The 18043-nt window shown below is 40.9% G+C and overlaps 1 protein-coding gene across 1 annotated transcript in view; it reads left to right on the top strand.

The window, feature by feature from the left end:
• Positions 1-183: 183 nt before the first annotated feature.
• flt1 (fms related receptor tyrosine kinase 1) overlaps positions 184-18043 on the top strand; it is a 30127-nt gene continuing 12267 nt past the window's right edge. The window contains exons 1-11 of the mRNA XM_087788905.1: positions 184-331; positions 2745-2841; positions 3199-3404; positions 5760-5881; positions 10157-10322; positions 10394-10530; positions 11458-11629; positions 11702-11819; positions 11891-12060; positions 12111-12258; positions 17922-18039. Coding sequence (XP_087645031.1) covers positions 277-331; positions 2745-2841; positions 3199-3404; positions 5760-5881; positions 10157-10322; positions 10394-10530; positions 11458-11629; positions 11702-11819; positions 11891-12060; positions 12111-12258; positions 17922-18039 — 1509 coding nt within the window. The 5' untranslated portion in view covers positions 184-276. The remainder of the gene's footprint in view (positions 332-2744; positions 2842-3198; positions 3405-5759; positions 5882-10156; positions 10323-10393; positions 10531-11457; positions 11630-11701; positions 11820-11890; positions 12061-12110; positions 12259-17921; positions 18040-18043) is intronic.

The following is an 18043-nucleotide window of genomic DNA, read 5'->3' as shown; positions in this document are numbered from 1 at the left end:
ACACACGTGAATCTACAAGCTGAGGATGTGACTCTGACCCTGGTGCGCGTGCGTGTGTCCGCGAGCGTGGCCGGGAGCGTGACGTCACCGCGGCACTGTGGGAGCGGACGTCACCGCGGCACTGTGGGAACACTATATAAACGCGCATCTCTTCACCGGCTGCGGCCAAAAGTGGCGCTGCGGTCGAAGTTGGGGAAACTTGTTGCGTGAATTTGGATCTCCAGCGCTGAGACACTACAGGAATTAAACTAAAAACTAAACACCTCTCGTGACACCATGAAGTGCATTTTCATCTCGCTGCTCTGTGGATTGTTGGGGGTCCTGGCCAGAGGTGAGTGACGGGTTCCCCGAGTGTCTCACCATCTATTACTCACCCAACTCTTGTTTTTTGTGTCTTAATATGTTTTGTGTTTTTCGTGATCCGTACAAAAGTAATGAAAAATGATCTACAAGTAAAAGTATTTTGTCGTTTCGACAGCTGACGGACAAACATTTATTCGGGTATTCTAAGACATTATAAATTCATATATAAATAATAAATTCATTATAAATAAATTCAACATACTTGAAATGAAATAGAAGTAAAAAAAAAAAAGTTCACCTGCTCTTGAATCTGAAAAAGGAAAACAACAAAGAGGTGACTAACCTTCTATGCAACTGAGAGCTACTCTGTGTGACCATCAGTTTGTTAAAGACTTCTAAAATGACCCTGGTCTAGAAAGGCGATATATAAATAGAGAATATTATTATTATTATTATAAAATAACTTAAATTATTATAGATTATAAACTATGATTCTTTAATACAGTGTAGTCCCCAACACCTGGACTGGAGTTTTCAAAATGTTTTTTTCTCGGAAGTAACATTAGCCTTTGACTCTTGACACGTCAAGATGCTCCTTTCAGTCAATTTTAATTTAAAAAAAAAACTGTAAACTAGTTGAAAACTGTTTTTATTTGAAGGAATTTAATGCTTAGATTAAGACGGTCAATGGTGAGACAAGAGTCAGGGACCAATGATGCAGCAGGATAGGAAACCTAAAAAAATCAAACACTCTTAGATGTAAGTAAAATATATATATATATATATATAACATAAGTAAAACGTGAAATGTATATTAAAATCAAATGAAAAACATATTGCACCAACTTCTGTTTAAAAGGTTACATAACTATAACTATTACATCTTCACAATTCTTCACCAATGTTTCGTCTACAAAATCATTTAAATCTCTCCAAGTGTAGCTAAATGTAAACATGACTTCACTGCTCATGAATAATCGACATGTCTCTTGTTCTCTGTGTCTATCTCTATTTTCTTATCAATGAAAAAGTCCCAGATTATTCCTTCTTCATGAAATCAGGGACTTTTGTTGCCTTGTTAAATACAGATCTTTTGGAAACAACAGCGACCCCGTCAATGTGACATCTGAAGAGAAGCTTAAATAACAGTGTTGTACTAAGAAAACACTTTAACACTAAAGACAGGTTCAAAAGTGTTTTTTAAAGAGTGTATTCAATCAGCATTTAAAGGATTATAAAGATTAAAAAACATGTTTAAAATGACCAGGAAAGGTCTATCTTCACTGAGCAATGAGAAGAAAAATACTTTAAAGTAAAGTGTTTTAAAATAGAAACATATTTCACAATATTTTTCAGAATTACAACAAAATATGATTTATTTATTTATGATGGCAACTGTAGTTTATGTATCATTTAATAAAAAAGATTTCTAAAGAGTTCTTACTTCCGTCAAGTCTTTTTATTTTCTGATTTTGTGAAAAGATTGTAACTGTGCAGTGAATATTAATCAATAATCCACATAAAAAGAGCATAAAAAGAATTTGATCGGTTTGAAGAAGACAAGTCTGATGTTAAAAGCAAATGAAGTGTTGAATTAGGATTATTTATATCCGATGGAGAACACTTGCTGAGATCTACGTCAGCGATATCGACCAAATATGTTACGCTTCATTGTACTTCATAAAAATGACAGGAAGTGATTCCGTTAGGAAGTGGCTTCAAAATAAAACCCTCCAGAGGAAACACCAGGTCTGTACGCTTGACAAAGATACTTTTTCAAAGTGACTTTCATTGAACATTTAAGGCGAGAAACACGTCACTGACGGTCAGATATGAAGAGACATCGAGGGAGTGAATCAGCTCGAGTGGAGGAAGAGAGGCTGGACTTTATCTCTCATTAATAAAGCCACAAACATGAGCTGTCAGGAGACGTGAGGAGGGTCACACCCGGAACAGATTCTGGGAGATGCTGCTTAGGTCGACTCACTGTATGACTGTGACTCACGAGAAACATTAACGGTCAAATCTACCGTGTGACTAGATAAACGGAAATAACTCATTCGGAGAAATTCGTCGTCACCGTGTCGTCCCCTGCTTCGTAACATTCTCTGACGATTGGTCAGCAGCTGGTCTAGAAGTCAAGAAGTGTGTATCTTGTCCATGAATGAGTGTGTCTGGCCTGCATCCAGGACGTGGTGATACCTCGGACCGCACCACTTCCTGTGCCAGACAATAATAGCCCTGTCACCGACTGTCCCGTTCATCCGGACAACACAACATTTATTCACGTGATTTGTCAAATTAAAAAGCCACAAAATGTCACAATGTAACTCATAAATGACAGAAAACCTTAATTATTATTATTATATAATTTTTGAATGAGTTTGACATACTTAAAGCGATACATGAAGTCAGTAGTGTTTTCTTGTCGTGTCTCGCAGAGAAGGAACAGAAGGGGAAGTACAGTGTTCCCAGACTGGACGTGAAAGATCCGACTCTGGTACTGGACCCCAGACAGACGCTGGTCCTCAACTGCAGGTGAGTTCTTGAGTCGTCCGGACGGTTCCGCTGAAGACGAACGTTCCTTCAAATCCTTAAAAACAGTTCATTATTTCATGCTCTCCTGGGTCTGCCCTGGGGCCTCTACCTAAAGATGATCATTAGATCAATGATTGAGCTTTTTAGAAAGTTCATTCCAGTTTGAACTGGAACGAATGAGAGTCCAAGATGAGCTGAGCCAAAAGGCATAGATGTTAGTTTCTGACAAACATTATGACCATTCGTCTTACACCAGGAGAAATGAAATCGAATGAACAAACGCAAGAGTGTTTTTATTCCACGAGTAGTTTTGAGCTTTTTCTCACACTGAACCCTCTGTTCCCCGGGGGGTCGCAGGGGTCGCTGGAAGCTGGCGTGGTCGTTCCCCGCAGGCCTGGAGCTCGATCAGGTGCGAGTGGAGGAGTCCGGGTGCGGGCGGACGGGTCAGCACCACTGCAGCCGCCTGACGGTGGGCAGCACACGGGCCCAGCACACGGGACTCTTCCAATGTCGCTATGAACGCTGGAGCCAGAAGAGCTCGTCCGTGTACGTCTACGTCACAGGTGAGAACTCGCCACGGTTCCTGCGCCTTGAACAGGACGCGAGGAGTCATTTATATCCAAACACACTCTGTCCCGACAACACATCCTCGTCTTCCGTGCGTCCCTCGTTTCTTGCCTCCTGTCGGCTATAAATAAACCCTTTGACTTTCGTTTACGTGCGTCCACGCCGGGCAGGAATAGAGCGCCGGCTGAACGCCTGACATTTGGGCAGAGTTTCCCAGGGCATCAGTCTTATCTGCCTCGCTCAGCTTCACTTGAAGTATCCTGCGGAGGGAAAAGAGATGAGCGGGGATTGGTGTGTGTGTGTGTGTGGGGGTGTGTGTGTGTGTGTGTGTGTGTGTGTGTGTGTGTGTGTTTGTGTTTGTACGTGAAGGAGTGAAGCGACCACATCTGATCTCAAAAACTAAACTAAAAAACAATATCTTGATCTTCCCAAATATTCCATACGGACAGACGTCTAGTGGAAGCTGTCGAGGAAGGAAGAGTTAGAAGAGTCAGAGTTGAGGATGCTCAGGTTATCGATGGGGGACCAGAAAAAAGCGCTCAGAAAGAAAAGAGCTCTGCCAAGCAGCTCTTTTCTAACCTATGCTTTTCCATTCAATTAGACATATTTTCATGGGATTTTAAGGTTAGCTCAGTCTGAATCTTTCATTTTTCTTCTCCTCTTTTTATGCACCATTCACTTCTGGTCACATGGTTATCATTATTTCTGCAGTGGACGAGGATGTTTTATTTTGTTTCAGTTTAACAAAAACCTAATGAAACAGAGCTTGTGCATGTACTGGGATAAGATCCCGACTGTTGCTGTGAGATTGTTTGGATAAAAAAGCAATTCTTTTTTGCAATTTCCATTACATTTTTTAGATTATTGATCATTTAATTGTTATCGTTATATATTAATTCTACCTTCTGCTTCTGAAAAGCTACACTTGCGTCATCGACTTTCCTGAAATATAACCGTCCGTTTTTGAGTTATTTAGCTATCAGACAGCCAGATCGTCACACAGCCTACTTGGTCATAGTGTTTGAATGTAAACCACAAAAAGACATATAATAATAAATATGTGATACTAACTGTCAATAGTTAGTAAATAACCTTTATTTAACTCCAGTAACTCAACAAATCACTGGCTCTAGTTCTCCTTCTCACTCCCTGTATATCTTTCTTAATTGTAATGTTAGCGATCTCCGGTCTCTGGAATTACAAAAGGTACAAATAAGAGGCCAATGATTATCGTATATTTGTAGATATTATAAAAGGTTATTTTAAATCTTCTTTTCAACCCTAGATATGGCAGCAGTTTGTAGTTGTACACTGTAAAGTCAATGGAAAAAACATGTAACACAGTCAGGATTCATTTTTAAAAAACACTGGCTATGTTTAAAAAAATAAATCATATAATACAAAGTGTGCTAAACAAGTGAATGGACACCACATATGATAAAAAAAAAGATCCTGGATTCTCTTAATATATAATAATATAAAAGTGCATATAATACTATATTGTACGTCAGAGTCGAGGAGCTGGGAAGTGAGTAGCATCAGTACACAGGCGGCTCCACCTTATCCTGGGGAGGCGTCCGTGCTTCATCTGGGCACAGACTCATATTAGAGGCCACGGTCACAGGGCACGCCATTAACATCAACATGGCCCCCGGGGGTCGTTAATCGCTCAGGTCTCCGCGTCTATTAAGCGCCGACTTCGTCTGCGGCTCTGGTCGGACGCACACACCTCCGCCTCGCGAAATCAAAGCGAGAGGAGGAAGCCCTCGGTTCGGCCGGTCCTTGGGGTACTTTTGTTCAAATGTTCAGAGATTTGCTTTCCATGAATAACCCCCAACAAACAATGCACAGAGCAACACCCACACTTTTCAATGGCGGCGAAATATTAAAGTCATCAGGCGGGAGGAGAACAACACGCAGGGACGCTTTTTATTTGATAAACAATCTCTGTTTGTTGTTGATGAGACGTGGTCAGTTGTTCTATATATTGTCGTCTATATATGTCGTTTGTTTTTGGATTAAACTTTCCATAGATATTTGAATAGATAGACTTAATAAACAGCCATTTTCCTCGGCACAGGGAAGCATCTGCGTGTCTGTTAGCGAAATAACTGGGAGGCACTTTTTTCTAAGAAATCCGGAAATCTTGATCATGAGACGAGGACATGTTGAGTTCGTAACCACGACTCATTTTAAGACGCATCACTCTCTGTGACGCAGAAGGTGCTGCCGGCTCACCTGCCGTCCCATTGAGCTCGATGATGTCCATTTCAAAAACGCTAATAAATGTTGACTCGTGACTGATTTCATCCGTGATGGTCGCCGTCCTGACCGCTGTGTTTGCGTTCCAGACAGCCAGCAGCCATTCGTGGACCTGGACATGAGCACGGATGTGTTGTACATGATTGAGAAGCAGCCCTTGGTCATCCCCTGCAGGGTGACCCACCCCAACTTAACCACCGTCCTGGTCAAGGTCAGTCCAAAGGCCGTCGTTGGAAGAACATCTCCTCTCTGACGTCAAGCTTCTTCCTGCTCCTCCAAAAACACTTTGTGCTTTCGGCGACTTTTTCCTTCAGGCTTGTCGGACCCACTTGTTTCTCCACATTGTTACGCTGTGATGTCCACTGATGTGCGGGGGGCTGGGGTGGGGGGGCGGGGGGGGGGGACCTCTGTCCATCCCATCACATGTTCGCATGCGTTTCCTTACTGTCAAACAATCCTTTCCAATCAAAGATGCCACTTTAATTTTGTGTTTCCGATCGAACGGCGCCCGCTCCATCCTGCCGGGTTTGTTTTTCACCCCTGGAGACGGGACATTAGGTCTGGAGTGCCCCACTGGCCCCGGGCCAGCACCACTTCCCACATCTGACCCTCCAACTTTTATAGTAGGAGTCCTGACTGCCAACTTTCCCCTGATCCTTTAAACAGCTGCCTGCCAGAGAGAGGAAGCTGCGGCAGCTACTGTTGGCCTCAGCAGATCAAAGTGCACGTGTAATAATCCGGCTCGTGTACGTCACTGACGGAGAAAAGCCTTTTGCTGATAGTTAAAAATTGAATTTTAGTCCAAATATCAAAAACATTACGATGTATGTTTGAAGCAAGAATACGTTCACAATCGAGATTTAAAGATCAACTCATGTGTTGATTTAAGTGTGTCTTAAATAGATGTTCGACTCTATTGTATCATCAGTGTCTGTTTCTACAAAACTCTCTTTTCATTGAAATACTGACATTAGAAAATGACCTTAAGCCCCGCCCACTGAAAACACTTCGTTTTTCTGGAGATTCAATCTTGTTTACACTCGACTGTGATTGGTCAAACATCGAGGTTTGTCATCGCAGGTTATCATCCCGGAAGTCTCCACCTCCATGGGACTCATTGTATAAACAAAGCGGGGCCTGATTACAGTTGGCTGGAGGAGAAGTGAAGCCATTATTGCGTCATAATGGACTCTCGTAACCTCTCGTTTGCTGAGACGGGGGAGAACTTTATAAAGTAATAAGTTGAAAACATGATCATGATGAGGGACTCACTGCATCTTGGAGAGGAAGATTCAACATTTGAAACATGCGAGTCAGTCAGGAAAGTTTATATTTTCACATTAGTTGCTTTTTATCATTTTCTTGCCAGTCTTTTCCTATGAAGTCGCGATCTAGTTGCAAAACAAACAGATTCTAAACAAATGTTATTCTTTAAATCCTTTTCCTCTTCTGTTCACTTCAGCTATATGACCTTCAACAAGAAATCATAATCCAAATGAATTAAAACAATAAGAAAAGTGATGGTTAATAATTCCTCTTTTGCTAACACATTAACACATCACTTGAATAACGTAATATTGTGTATGACCTCCATCAAGGAGGTCATGTTTTATTCTGGGTTTAGTTTATTTTTAAGACTGTTTATAAATAGAATAATTTAAATTGTTATTGGATTTTTGGTGGTGATCCAGATCACTGTCTGGATACAGGAAGAACTTTAAGGATTAGTCACTGATGCTGCTGCTGTTGTAGCGGATCATGAATAAAGCAACAGCAGTTTGCAGGTTTATTTGTCGCTGTTGCTACGATTTCTTTGCCATTTAAGACCGGCTCTTCTTTAAAACACAACGATCATTCAGATCTTCAGTTATAGAAGTTTTAGATTAGATTAGATATTAATCCCTCTGGATATCTCCTTCGGGAAATTGGGTTTCCAGTTCACAGCAGATGATAGTTTCATAAAAACAAGAACAATGTGCAAATAAAGAACTAAGTGCAAGGGATGACAAAGTATAAAGAACATCATAATCTGATTATGTCATCAATAAAATAACTACCTAGTTAGGAGTCTGTGTTCACTAATGAACTATTTTGTCAAAAGCCACCTACAATAACTAAGAGAACTCTTTCAATCATTTCTACCATTTTTAAAACCACCAAATTTTAATTTTCAACCTGAGAAAGACGTTGTAACTAGACACCATCACTAGTTGATAACACAAAAGGTCACAGGAGGTGTTACTACAGTCTCACACACATCTACACCAAACTACTTTGTGGGCTACTGGATACTGGATATGAGTATATATATATATATATATATATACAGTATATACATCTCTTTTCTCAGCTTCCTCGTCATTTTTCTGGAAACTGCCACAATTGGCAGAAAATAACGCAAGCTAATTAAGTTAGTTAGGTAAGCTAGTTAAAAGTCAATCCAAGCATGTTAAAGTGACAATGATATATTTTAAATTAAATGAAATAGTTCCAAATATTTTCATTGTATTCCTGTGCAGCGCCGGGTGCTTCGTGAAGGCTGGTTGAGTTGTACAAATACATCTGTAGCACTACTCTCGTGCATAAGTATTCACCATCAATAGTCTTTCTAAAAATCAAATACTCATTTTCACTGGTGAAGGGAAATATTTAAAAAAAAAACATTTATTGTGCATCGGTTAATGCTGAATCTTTTAAATCACCAGAAGCAAAATTATATATAAAAAAAAAAAAATCTGTGTTTTGAACACAGACTTGTGTTTATCAACTGATTGAGTTTTTAAAAAAAAACTACAATATTTCCTCCTGCTCGCTGTGCTTTCCCTGGTCGGGTAATGTTTCCAACGTAAACTGACCTGACAGCTTCTCTCCTGGATAAATATAAAAAGGAAATCTACATTTGGAAATGGAACATGTTTGGAAATCAAGTCTATATTTGGGAATTGAGGAAGAGCTAAATTCCTGTCTCAGTTTATAACTCTTTCATTTCCTAAACTTTGAATCAGCGTCGAGGGCTGTCATGACAGGACGTCACCTTCTCCCACCCCTTCATATTGTTGTCCTGCCTCTCCTGGATCCATAAATATCCTCCAAATATAGCCTCGCCACGATTATCCAACACACGCCGTGTTCCCTCTCGAAGATTGTTTTTTCCTGGAGGTTTTTCGGAGACCCCTCACCTATCACTGCGACAACGAGGAGGAGGTCCCGCACTATAGCGTTGGAAAGGAGTTCCAGCCAAAATGTCTGTATCCTGTAGATCCAGGATGTGAGTCAAGGTTTTCATGTCGTGACTGCTGTAAGCCCCGAACTTATCCTGCGTCCCCACCCACACCTTTGCTCGCCGAGGTTACGTGGGGGTTGAGAGGGCAGCGCCGCGGCTTTGAAGGAGCGTCAATGGGTTCAGAGGGATATCAGATTGGAAACACTTTCCAAAAAGGAAGGAGGAAAGCGTCACCTGACTCTGGGAGGAGCGACATCAGTCGATCCCGTTGGTGAACTTTCTGTGGGGGGTCTACCTGCTCCCTTGAGAGAGGGTGGAAGGTTTCAGTGTCACAGCGGCGCTAGTAAACATTTCCTTGGGCTTGTCCCTAAGCAAACAACAAGGTTTCTCAATACGCACCTACGGGTGGATGCGAAACCAGTGAAGGCGCAAAACAGTTTCAACAGCGTGCAGAACCATGGGCTTCTACAGATCATACCTCTGCCAAGGAGCTTTAAACACAATTAACAAAGGTTAAACAGGGCACACGACCAAATGAATCCAACAACTATCATTATTATAGTCAAGGTCGTACCTGGAGGGTTTAATACAAATTGAATCGCTGCGACATTAGCATCTCTTAAAACAATGCTGACTGAGCAACTACACAGTCTCTGTCGTCTTCTTAAAAAATGGATTTACATTTGTGGATTTTATCGTCAATTTTATTTGCTAGTTCTAAAAACTGTTTTGCCAACTTAGCTAAATCTAGTGACTTTTTAATCCCACTTTTTGTATTGTACTGTGGAAATTGAGCGACTTCCTCTGGACACAGTTTCCTCTAAAAGTTCATAGATAGTCTTCTTCAGAAAGGAGCAGCTTCCACCTTAAGCCCCTCCCTTCCTGCCATGACATCATTTGGCAACTTCTGGCAACTTTTGGTCGAGCAAACAGCCGCTTTCTTACAGTTACAGTTGGCGGCACTGTTCCGAACGGAGCGGCCGTGAGATCCAGAAGTCCGACAAAATCTAAATTCTTCTTTCTAAGCTAAACAATGAGGGAAATGAAAATCCAGTCGGAACTTTTTTGATTTACTTTACTACAAACAAACAACAAGTTCAGACTGTCTCGCCCGATACAAGTCTGTAGCTTCTAATTTACAGTCAAAAGAGATTTTGAACAGGTTTTAAAATCTTGAAGCTCTACATTTTAACAATGGAACAATCTTCATCCCTGTTTCTTCTTAAACACAGATCTGACCCATGTTATATTGTCTTCTTCCAGTCCTTCAGGGAGGTTGCGACTCCAGGCCAGAGGAACATCCTTTGGAGCAGCAGACAAGGATTCACCATCCGCTCGCCCACCCTGCAGGACATCGCCCTATTCTACTGCCAGACCGTCGTCAACGGCGTGACGCGCACGTCGCGCACATACTTCGTCCACAGGCTGGGTACGTGCGCTCTCCGAAGCTTCACCGAACGTTCTGTTGACATCTCATGGGTTCTGTCTCTGCTGAACTAGTGAGCAACATCATGAGGGTCTACTTGAACAGCAGTGACCCGGTGAAGAAGCTGAGAGGGAAGAGACTGGCCTTGAACTGCACTGCGATCGGAGAACTCAACACAAGAGTCAACATTACTTGGGATTATCCTGGAAAGGTCAGATGAATATCAATTGATAATCTATGAAATTGTCATCTTTGCTTTTATGTTTCATATCATATCATTATAGCTGAGATTCTGGCTAATGTTCAGTAGTAAAAGTGAGACACATTTTATTTCAATATTATTTGGGGTTTTCTGTATTGTCTTTTTTAAATGTTTATTAATGTGTTATAAAGATAATTAAAATAAAAACAGTGGTGAAAAGGTTATAGCCCTTTGTTTTCTTTTATTTCTTTGTGATTTTAATGGCTGGTTCCAATATAAACTTTAGGAAAATACAAAATGTCAGTGTACTGACAAAAACAGGACTTTTAGGCATATATCATATTTTCTTTTCTATCTGTTAGTCACGTGATACAAACCATTATTTGAAGAAGGTGGTTGTTTTTTACATGTACATTCTTGGATGAAGTTTGGAGGAAATTACTAAATTACAAGATACAAAATTAGTTAAATAACTCAATCAATCAGTGCCTTAGATTGATAAATAAATGTCTAGAAAAGACCTCTAAATAAAGCATCATGGGTCTTCATTTATAAGATAGTCCTGCTGATCATCACAGTGTATATTAGCTTGAAACTCCAGATCACCTTAACTGGGATAAACACAGGTTCCGATCGAATAAGTTGTAAGATTTCCAGACTTTGTATTAAATATTCATCCTGTGCTTTAACTGCATATCATTCCCCAAGAAAGCCGAATGGTAGCCTCTCTAGGAGAGAGACCTCTCTTGCCCTAGGTAGCTGGGATAGGCAGCAGTGACAGGGAATAAATAGCCATGAAGTAGATGCAAAAGCTTAAGGTCAGTTTGCTGACCTCTGTAGATGAAAACCTCTAAATACACATGTATAAGTATCATTTGATTGAACGATTGGATTGTAAGAAGTCATCTTTGGCTTTTTTCCTAACATGACTTCCAGGACACCAGCAGAGGCTTCACATTCAAAAGAATCTTGAAACTCAGAACACATATCCAGTTCAACAACGTCCTGACCATCCCCAAGCTTCAGCTGTCGGACCAGGGCCTGTACACGTGCCGCGTCAACAGCGGAGAGAACACCAAACAACAGAACGTTTCTGTTATCGTCTATGGTGAGTTACACCCAACAAGGTTCATCCACATTTGAGAAAGACTGACACGATACTCTTCTATTGTCTCTCCAGACCGTCCATTCATTCGGTTAAAGCCCAAGAAAAACTGTGTAATGAAGGTTCACGCAGGACAGAAATCATACAAGCTCTCTCCTAAACTACAAGCATTCCCAGCACCTGAGGTCGTCTGGTAAGATTTGTCGCTGAAGAAGATGAAATGATGCTTTGACTTGAGTCTAACTGTAACATGTTGTGTCAAAGGTTCAAGGATGGAACGGTGGCAGCAGATCAGTGCTCCAGGTACCACATGTCCGGGAACGCCCTAGTTATCCGGGATGTAGCAGAGGAGGATGCTGGGAAATATACCATCCAGGTTCGGATCCCTGAATATGGACTGAGCCGGAATCTCACCGTCGCTCTTGTGGTCAATGGTAAGAGCTTCTCTCGCTGGTCGTCTCAGTTTCTGATGGTTTCGAAACAGTCTGTCCGCAGATCGGCGAGAAAGAAGTGTCGCTGCAGGATCCCGGTACTGTGCCGCGAGGGAGCAGGAAAACTCTACACTGCACGTCTCACGGTGTTCCTCCTCCTGACATCAAGTGGCTCTGGCATCCCTGTCCTTCTAAAGGCCGGTAAGCAGACAATGAACCACTGATTTCTTCATAAAGTTCAGGGCAAAAGGGTAACGTTAGAATCACTTCTGATTGGCTGAAGATTCAACATCGATACGTTAAAGTAAAACATATCAAAGTGGAAATCTAATTTTGGTTAATGTTAATAGGAGATAAATGTCATTAGAGTTGTGTAAATGTAAGGTTTGCCTTCTCAAGTTGGACTCAAACAACCTCTATCTTTTAGAGAAAGTGGTAGTTAGTTAGTAAACTAACTATTGTTGTTGTATAATGGGAGTGTAAATTAGAGATTATTTGTGTATCTTTAAGATTTAGTCATCAAGTCTACCGTTTGATGTTTTGATGTCTATAACTTTCTTATTTGCTAATTCATTTCTCGGCTGTAGATACAGTTATAAAAGAATATAAATACATCAGTATCAGGAAGACAAAACCTTTAAATCTGTAAATCCAGTTCACTTAACCTGCATCAGATGTAAGAAAGTTTCGGTTAAATCCAGAGATGAAACCATTTCTCCAAATGTTTTGCTGATCTTTTACATCACTTCAAACTGCAGAAGTCAATATATACTAGAATAGGACATTTAATAAAAAAAAGGACATAAAACAATGTTTAGATTCATGTATAAATATTTAAATAAAATATTAATTTCGGATTAACCATTTTTTTTAAACGTCTAGAATAAAAATCTGAAGCGTGTGCAGACAAATTCAACTTCAACAGATTAATCATTCCAGTCGAGGTTATTTTTTGCTTCTCATTGAACCACAATCTACATCGAGACTGACTGGTCCAACATCTGGGAACTATTATGGACTTTTTCAATTTTTCCAGATTAGGTCTTTTTTTGCTTCTTCTATGAATTCCCAATTAAACATCATCTGATGCTGAGCTTCTGTGTGGAATTCAACCGTTTTTGTGTTGTTGTTAAAAGGAGACATGTTTTGTCTAATCCAGCATGTGTTCAGACAATTTCCTCCTTGTAGCCAGGACAGATGTCTTTGTGGGCCTTTTGTGTGCATGAGTGTGTGTGTGTGTGTCTGTTCATTGCTGTGATAGTGTGTTTGCTAATCATGTGTGTGTTTATGTGTAAACCACATCCTACATGTTTGTTGTCGTTCTGTCTGTGCGTCCTTCTCCATGTTCGTTTGAGTTCACATGAATTCATCTCTTCTGTGTGAACGCACACATGTGTGCTCCTTTGTGTGTGTGTTGCGTGTTCACAGTGTATCTCAGACTTAAAAAGAACAATGAGAAACACACTTCAATAGACCTGGGTTTTGTGCTCTCAGTCACGATTTGTTAGTTTCCAAATCAAACGCTATGATTTAATGAATTTCCTGCGCAGGACGCGGGTCAGAGGCCTGTTTATTATTGTGCTCGCACACAGCATCCTGTAATGCCTTTTCTTATATCTGACATACACACTATATATAAAGTCCTCATGAGAAGTGGCCCAACCCAGACATGCAGAGCAACAGTCGGACACGCAGACACACGTGTGTGTGTGTGTTCCAACAGCCACTTGGCAAAAACATTAATTAAGTTGCTCTTAAAGGTCAGCAGCGTATTGTGTTGCTTATGACCAAGACAGAAAGGTTAAGCATCTTCGAAAAACCACAGCTCCAGCCGCCCACGCTCTATTCCCCTTCTGAGACACGCTGACATCATGAGCGTACTTGACCCTCGACCCCGGCGCTCCTGTGTGGCGCCATGCCGAAGTGCGCCAGTTTGCTGTTTGCCAAAAGTAATCATAAATAAAAAGGAATGTACTTTAGATCTGCAATTTCAGATCAACGCAAAACACGAGGAACAAACACTAATCAAAGTCGCAAGACTTTGTTTTCGATCCTTCTTGACTACGTTGAACGTTGAGCTGCCTAAAACTGTTCAAAACACCTTCAAAAGCATTCATGGTTTTACAAAAATTAAGATTAAAATGGGTATTCTTATAAATAAAGCGCAGAAAAAATAAAACATCTGCTCCTTATCCATCTCTAAAAAGTGAGTAAAGTAGTGACAACTGAAAAACCATGATTTAAAGTGTACGACTTTACGAATAAAACTTTGCTATATAGCGTAATCCGACAAGATGAGATTAAAACAAAAGTTACAAAAAAACAACAACTCCAAAATCATTTCTATTTTTGTAGCAAATGTTGGATTAATAAAATACCGAAAATGTTTTGAATGTCTTTGGGTGAAGAAGTTCTAAATTTTGTGTTAAAGTAGATGAAGATTTACGCACTTTATTTTGAGCTTCTGAATGACAGAAACTACTCAAATAAGCGACTGATCTGTAGACGCCTGATCGGTCAAAACCCTGGTTAAACCTGCACCCACACACACATCAATTTAAAAAAATGGTTAGGGTTGTAGTTTTGTAGGGTTATAGGGTTAAAGGGTTAGAGTTTTGTATAGAGGGTTAGATTTGGGTTGGAGGGGTAGGGTAAGAGAGTTTGGTAAGAGCTTTAGGGTCAGGGTTAGGGTTAGGGTATTGTTATGGGCAATGTTAACAATCTCAGGTAGAGATAAAGGTGTGTTTTAGAAAAGCTCTGTTCTTCTCAAACTGTGTTGACAATGTGTGCATAGTGTAGTTGATGCTGGATCCTCACTGGACCCTTGTTCTTTGCAGCCCGGCTGCACCGCGAGCTTGACACGGCACCAGAGGAGACCCGGGGACGGAGGCTGTTTCAGGCTGAGAGGGCCTCACGCTCGGTCCTTGGTCCAATTCTAAGTCTGGCCTTGGGAACCACAGTGCTCTTATCTGGCCCGGGCAGGAGGCGCAGTGGGCTTCCTGTGCGAAAATCAGAGTGCTTTTCCTCTTGTTGTTTGGCTTCCTCTCCGACACGAGACGCTTCCCAGCAGCGTGATTGTCCCCGCGTCTTCAAACGTGGCACTGTCCGCTTCCTCAAGAGCTTGATCTATTCTTGAGAGCCCACCACCAGCAACCCCCCCCCCTCCCGCCGGCTCTGCTGCCCCCCACACATACCTCCGAGACCATGCCCTCCGCCCCGCCAGAGGAACATCGCATCCCACCCTAAAGCGCTAAACAATCTCATCAGCGCTTTTTCATGTAGCAGCAGGATCCCTGAGAGTCGACCCCATGTTTCCTCTCAGAGAGACTCGGAACACTGTTGAGCAGTGAAGACCAGGAGACAAGCGGACCACAGAGGAATGACCAGCTATTTATTTATTTCCTCCAGGTTTCAGTCCTCCCCCCCCGTGTGTTGCTTCTAACATGACATATATGAGCCAGAAGATGTGCAATTTCATTCAGCTGTCACGTTTCTTAAGCCGCTTCGCTTCTTGTGTCCAAGAGTGGTACTAAAACGGGTGCAGAAGTGCGTCCGTCTCAAACTCTGACCTGATTCTGAAATCCACAAAAGCTGTGAGATGCCGTTCCGATAATTCTATCACCAGCGGAAGAAAGTCGCTTTGAACCTTTGATGGACAAACAGGGAGAGCCGAGGAATGCTCTGACAGTTCTCTAATAAAGACTGATGGTCAACAGACACCTGCCATGTAGGATGTCTGCCAGTGATTACTAAGTCTTCTTCTCATAATACTCGTCCTGTCTCAACTGATGTTAAGATGTCTTGTGTCACTATATCGGCCGTGTTTTGTCTTTGTATTCAAATCCAAAAAAAACCAACATCTTTGTATCTGCGTGTGAGCGCGCATGTGTCCGATTCTACGGGTGTTTCCCTCCATTCTTTGTATACAGATGTTCTATGAGTAATATATGAATCTAATATTTAATATTTTTTACAACTAACTTACACATGACATGTCAATATTTGCTGAAATTGTATGAAACTGTTAAGATATATTTTTGCAATTGTTTGTGTGTAATTTGGACAATAAACTTTGCTCCTACTCCTGTATTGTTTAATGTGTCCGCAGTTATTCTGGGTAGAGAGGTACGAGGGTATTTTAGGCAGGGCAGGAAGAAAAGTCAGGAGATGACCAGCACTGATACACAGTTCATACTTCCAGGGCAGCGCTTACCGTTTTGGCAGCTACACTGTGTGAATGTGTCTGTACACGTGTTGGCTTTACTCCCTCTAACTACACTTTTGTGTCCCTGTCTCACTAATCACCGTGGAAGACGTTTCTCTGAGGGTTTTGCTTCTTCTGTCAGGGTCATGTATGTATGTGTGTGTGTGTGTGTGTGTGTGTGTGTGTGTGTGTGTGTGTGTGTGTGTGTGTGTGTGTGTGTGTGTGTGTGTGTGTGTGTGTGTGTGTGTGTGTGTGTGTGTGTACGTGTGTGTTTGTGAGACTCATTCATATTTGCTAGTTTACAACTATAGAGGATGGAACTTAAGCCTCTAACTGGACTGTCCTGCCCTCTGTCAGTATTTGGCCATTCATGAGCTCAGTGTGAAAATATAACATTATTTTATATATTTTATTGTTTTATAATTTAAAAATACTCCTTGACTACTCATTAAAGTATAAACATAGCCTTTTTCATTTTATTTATTCTATTTTCCAAAGTAATAATGAATTTTACATTTTGAACTGGTCACTGGAAGTAGATATAACTTTAAAGGATTCATTTATTACTATAACTATAACTATTTGTATCAGTATATTTTTGGTAGAAACTGTAGAATACAATGTTTATATATTCAAGTAATAGTATTGCTCTACCATGGCAGTTTGACACTTTGATGTTTCTGAATATCAAACCTTTTATCATTTTAACGTTAGATATTTGAAAGGTTTTGTTGTATTTTGCTTACATTTTGAGTTCCGTTTCAAATGCATTGCTTTGTTGTCGTCAAAAACAAAAGTCACAGAAAATAAAAAAATAAAAACACACTTACAACCCTGTGAATATGAATGTTCATCAAGCCTCTAAATACGTTTCAATTTAAGTTTAGAAAATATTAAGAAAAATAAAAAATGATAATTTCTATAGATGTAATTGAAAATTCAATAATACATGCATAATTATAAGTAATTAAGTAATTTTTATTTGTAAAGCACCTTTCACTGACCAGGGTCACAAAGAGCTTAAACAACAATGCAATTCACAGTTAAAATCAATACAAATTGTATCTTATTTTTAAATAATTTCTGCTCTGATCCACTTATGGATTTTAACATTAAATATGTATTTAATAATCTCCACAAACCATTAGGTCTGTGATATTTGTCAAAAACTCATGTGTGACAGAGGCATGACCAAAATAAGTGGGAGGAATGTGCCGAGACAATCAGAAAAGCAACTTGCGTAAGCTCCAGTTCCCACAGCTCCAAGGGTGTGTAATCTATGGATTTAGACTTGTGAGAATCATTGAGGGGGACAAGGAACTTTTGTCCTGGAGTTGTAGGATCAGTAGGTAAGAATGGGAGGAAGCTGCCGGACGCGATGACAATAGCACCTCTGCATCCCCCATAGATGAACAACACAGAATTACGTAGAGTTCCACAGATCCACAGGATGTGATGCTAATTTGGTGGGCGGCCATGATGATGATGATGATGATGATGATGAGTGTGATGATGGTACAATTGATAGATGATGATCCAAAAAGGTTGGGTCTACTTCCTGCTGAACACAGCTGAGACAAACACTAACACCTGGAAGCAGCTAAAAAACATGACTTGTGTCAACACAGCTGAGTCCATCCCTCCTACTCTGATTCTAAAGGTGCAGGCCCACATCTTCCTCGCCGTGGACTTCCGTGGAAAAGCGAGGCCCCACGTCCACACACAACCACATCCTGAGTGTAAAGCACAGACAGGAAGTGCTTCGGGGGAAGAAAAAGGTGA

Source organism: Callionymus lyra, chromosome 4 (genome assembly GCF_982586985.1).
Source record: "Callionymus lyra chromosome 4, fCalLyr1.hap1.1, whole genome shotgun sequence".
Taxonomy (NCBI): domain Eukaryota; kingdom Metazoa; phylum Chordata; class Actinopteri; order Syngnathiformes; family Callionymidae; genus Callionymus; species Callionymus lyra.
The sequence above is the reverse complement of the archived record's forward strand: the minus strand, read 5'-3'. Positions and strand labels throughout refer to the sequence as shown.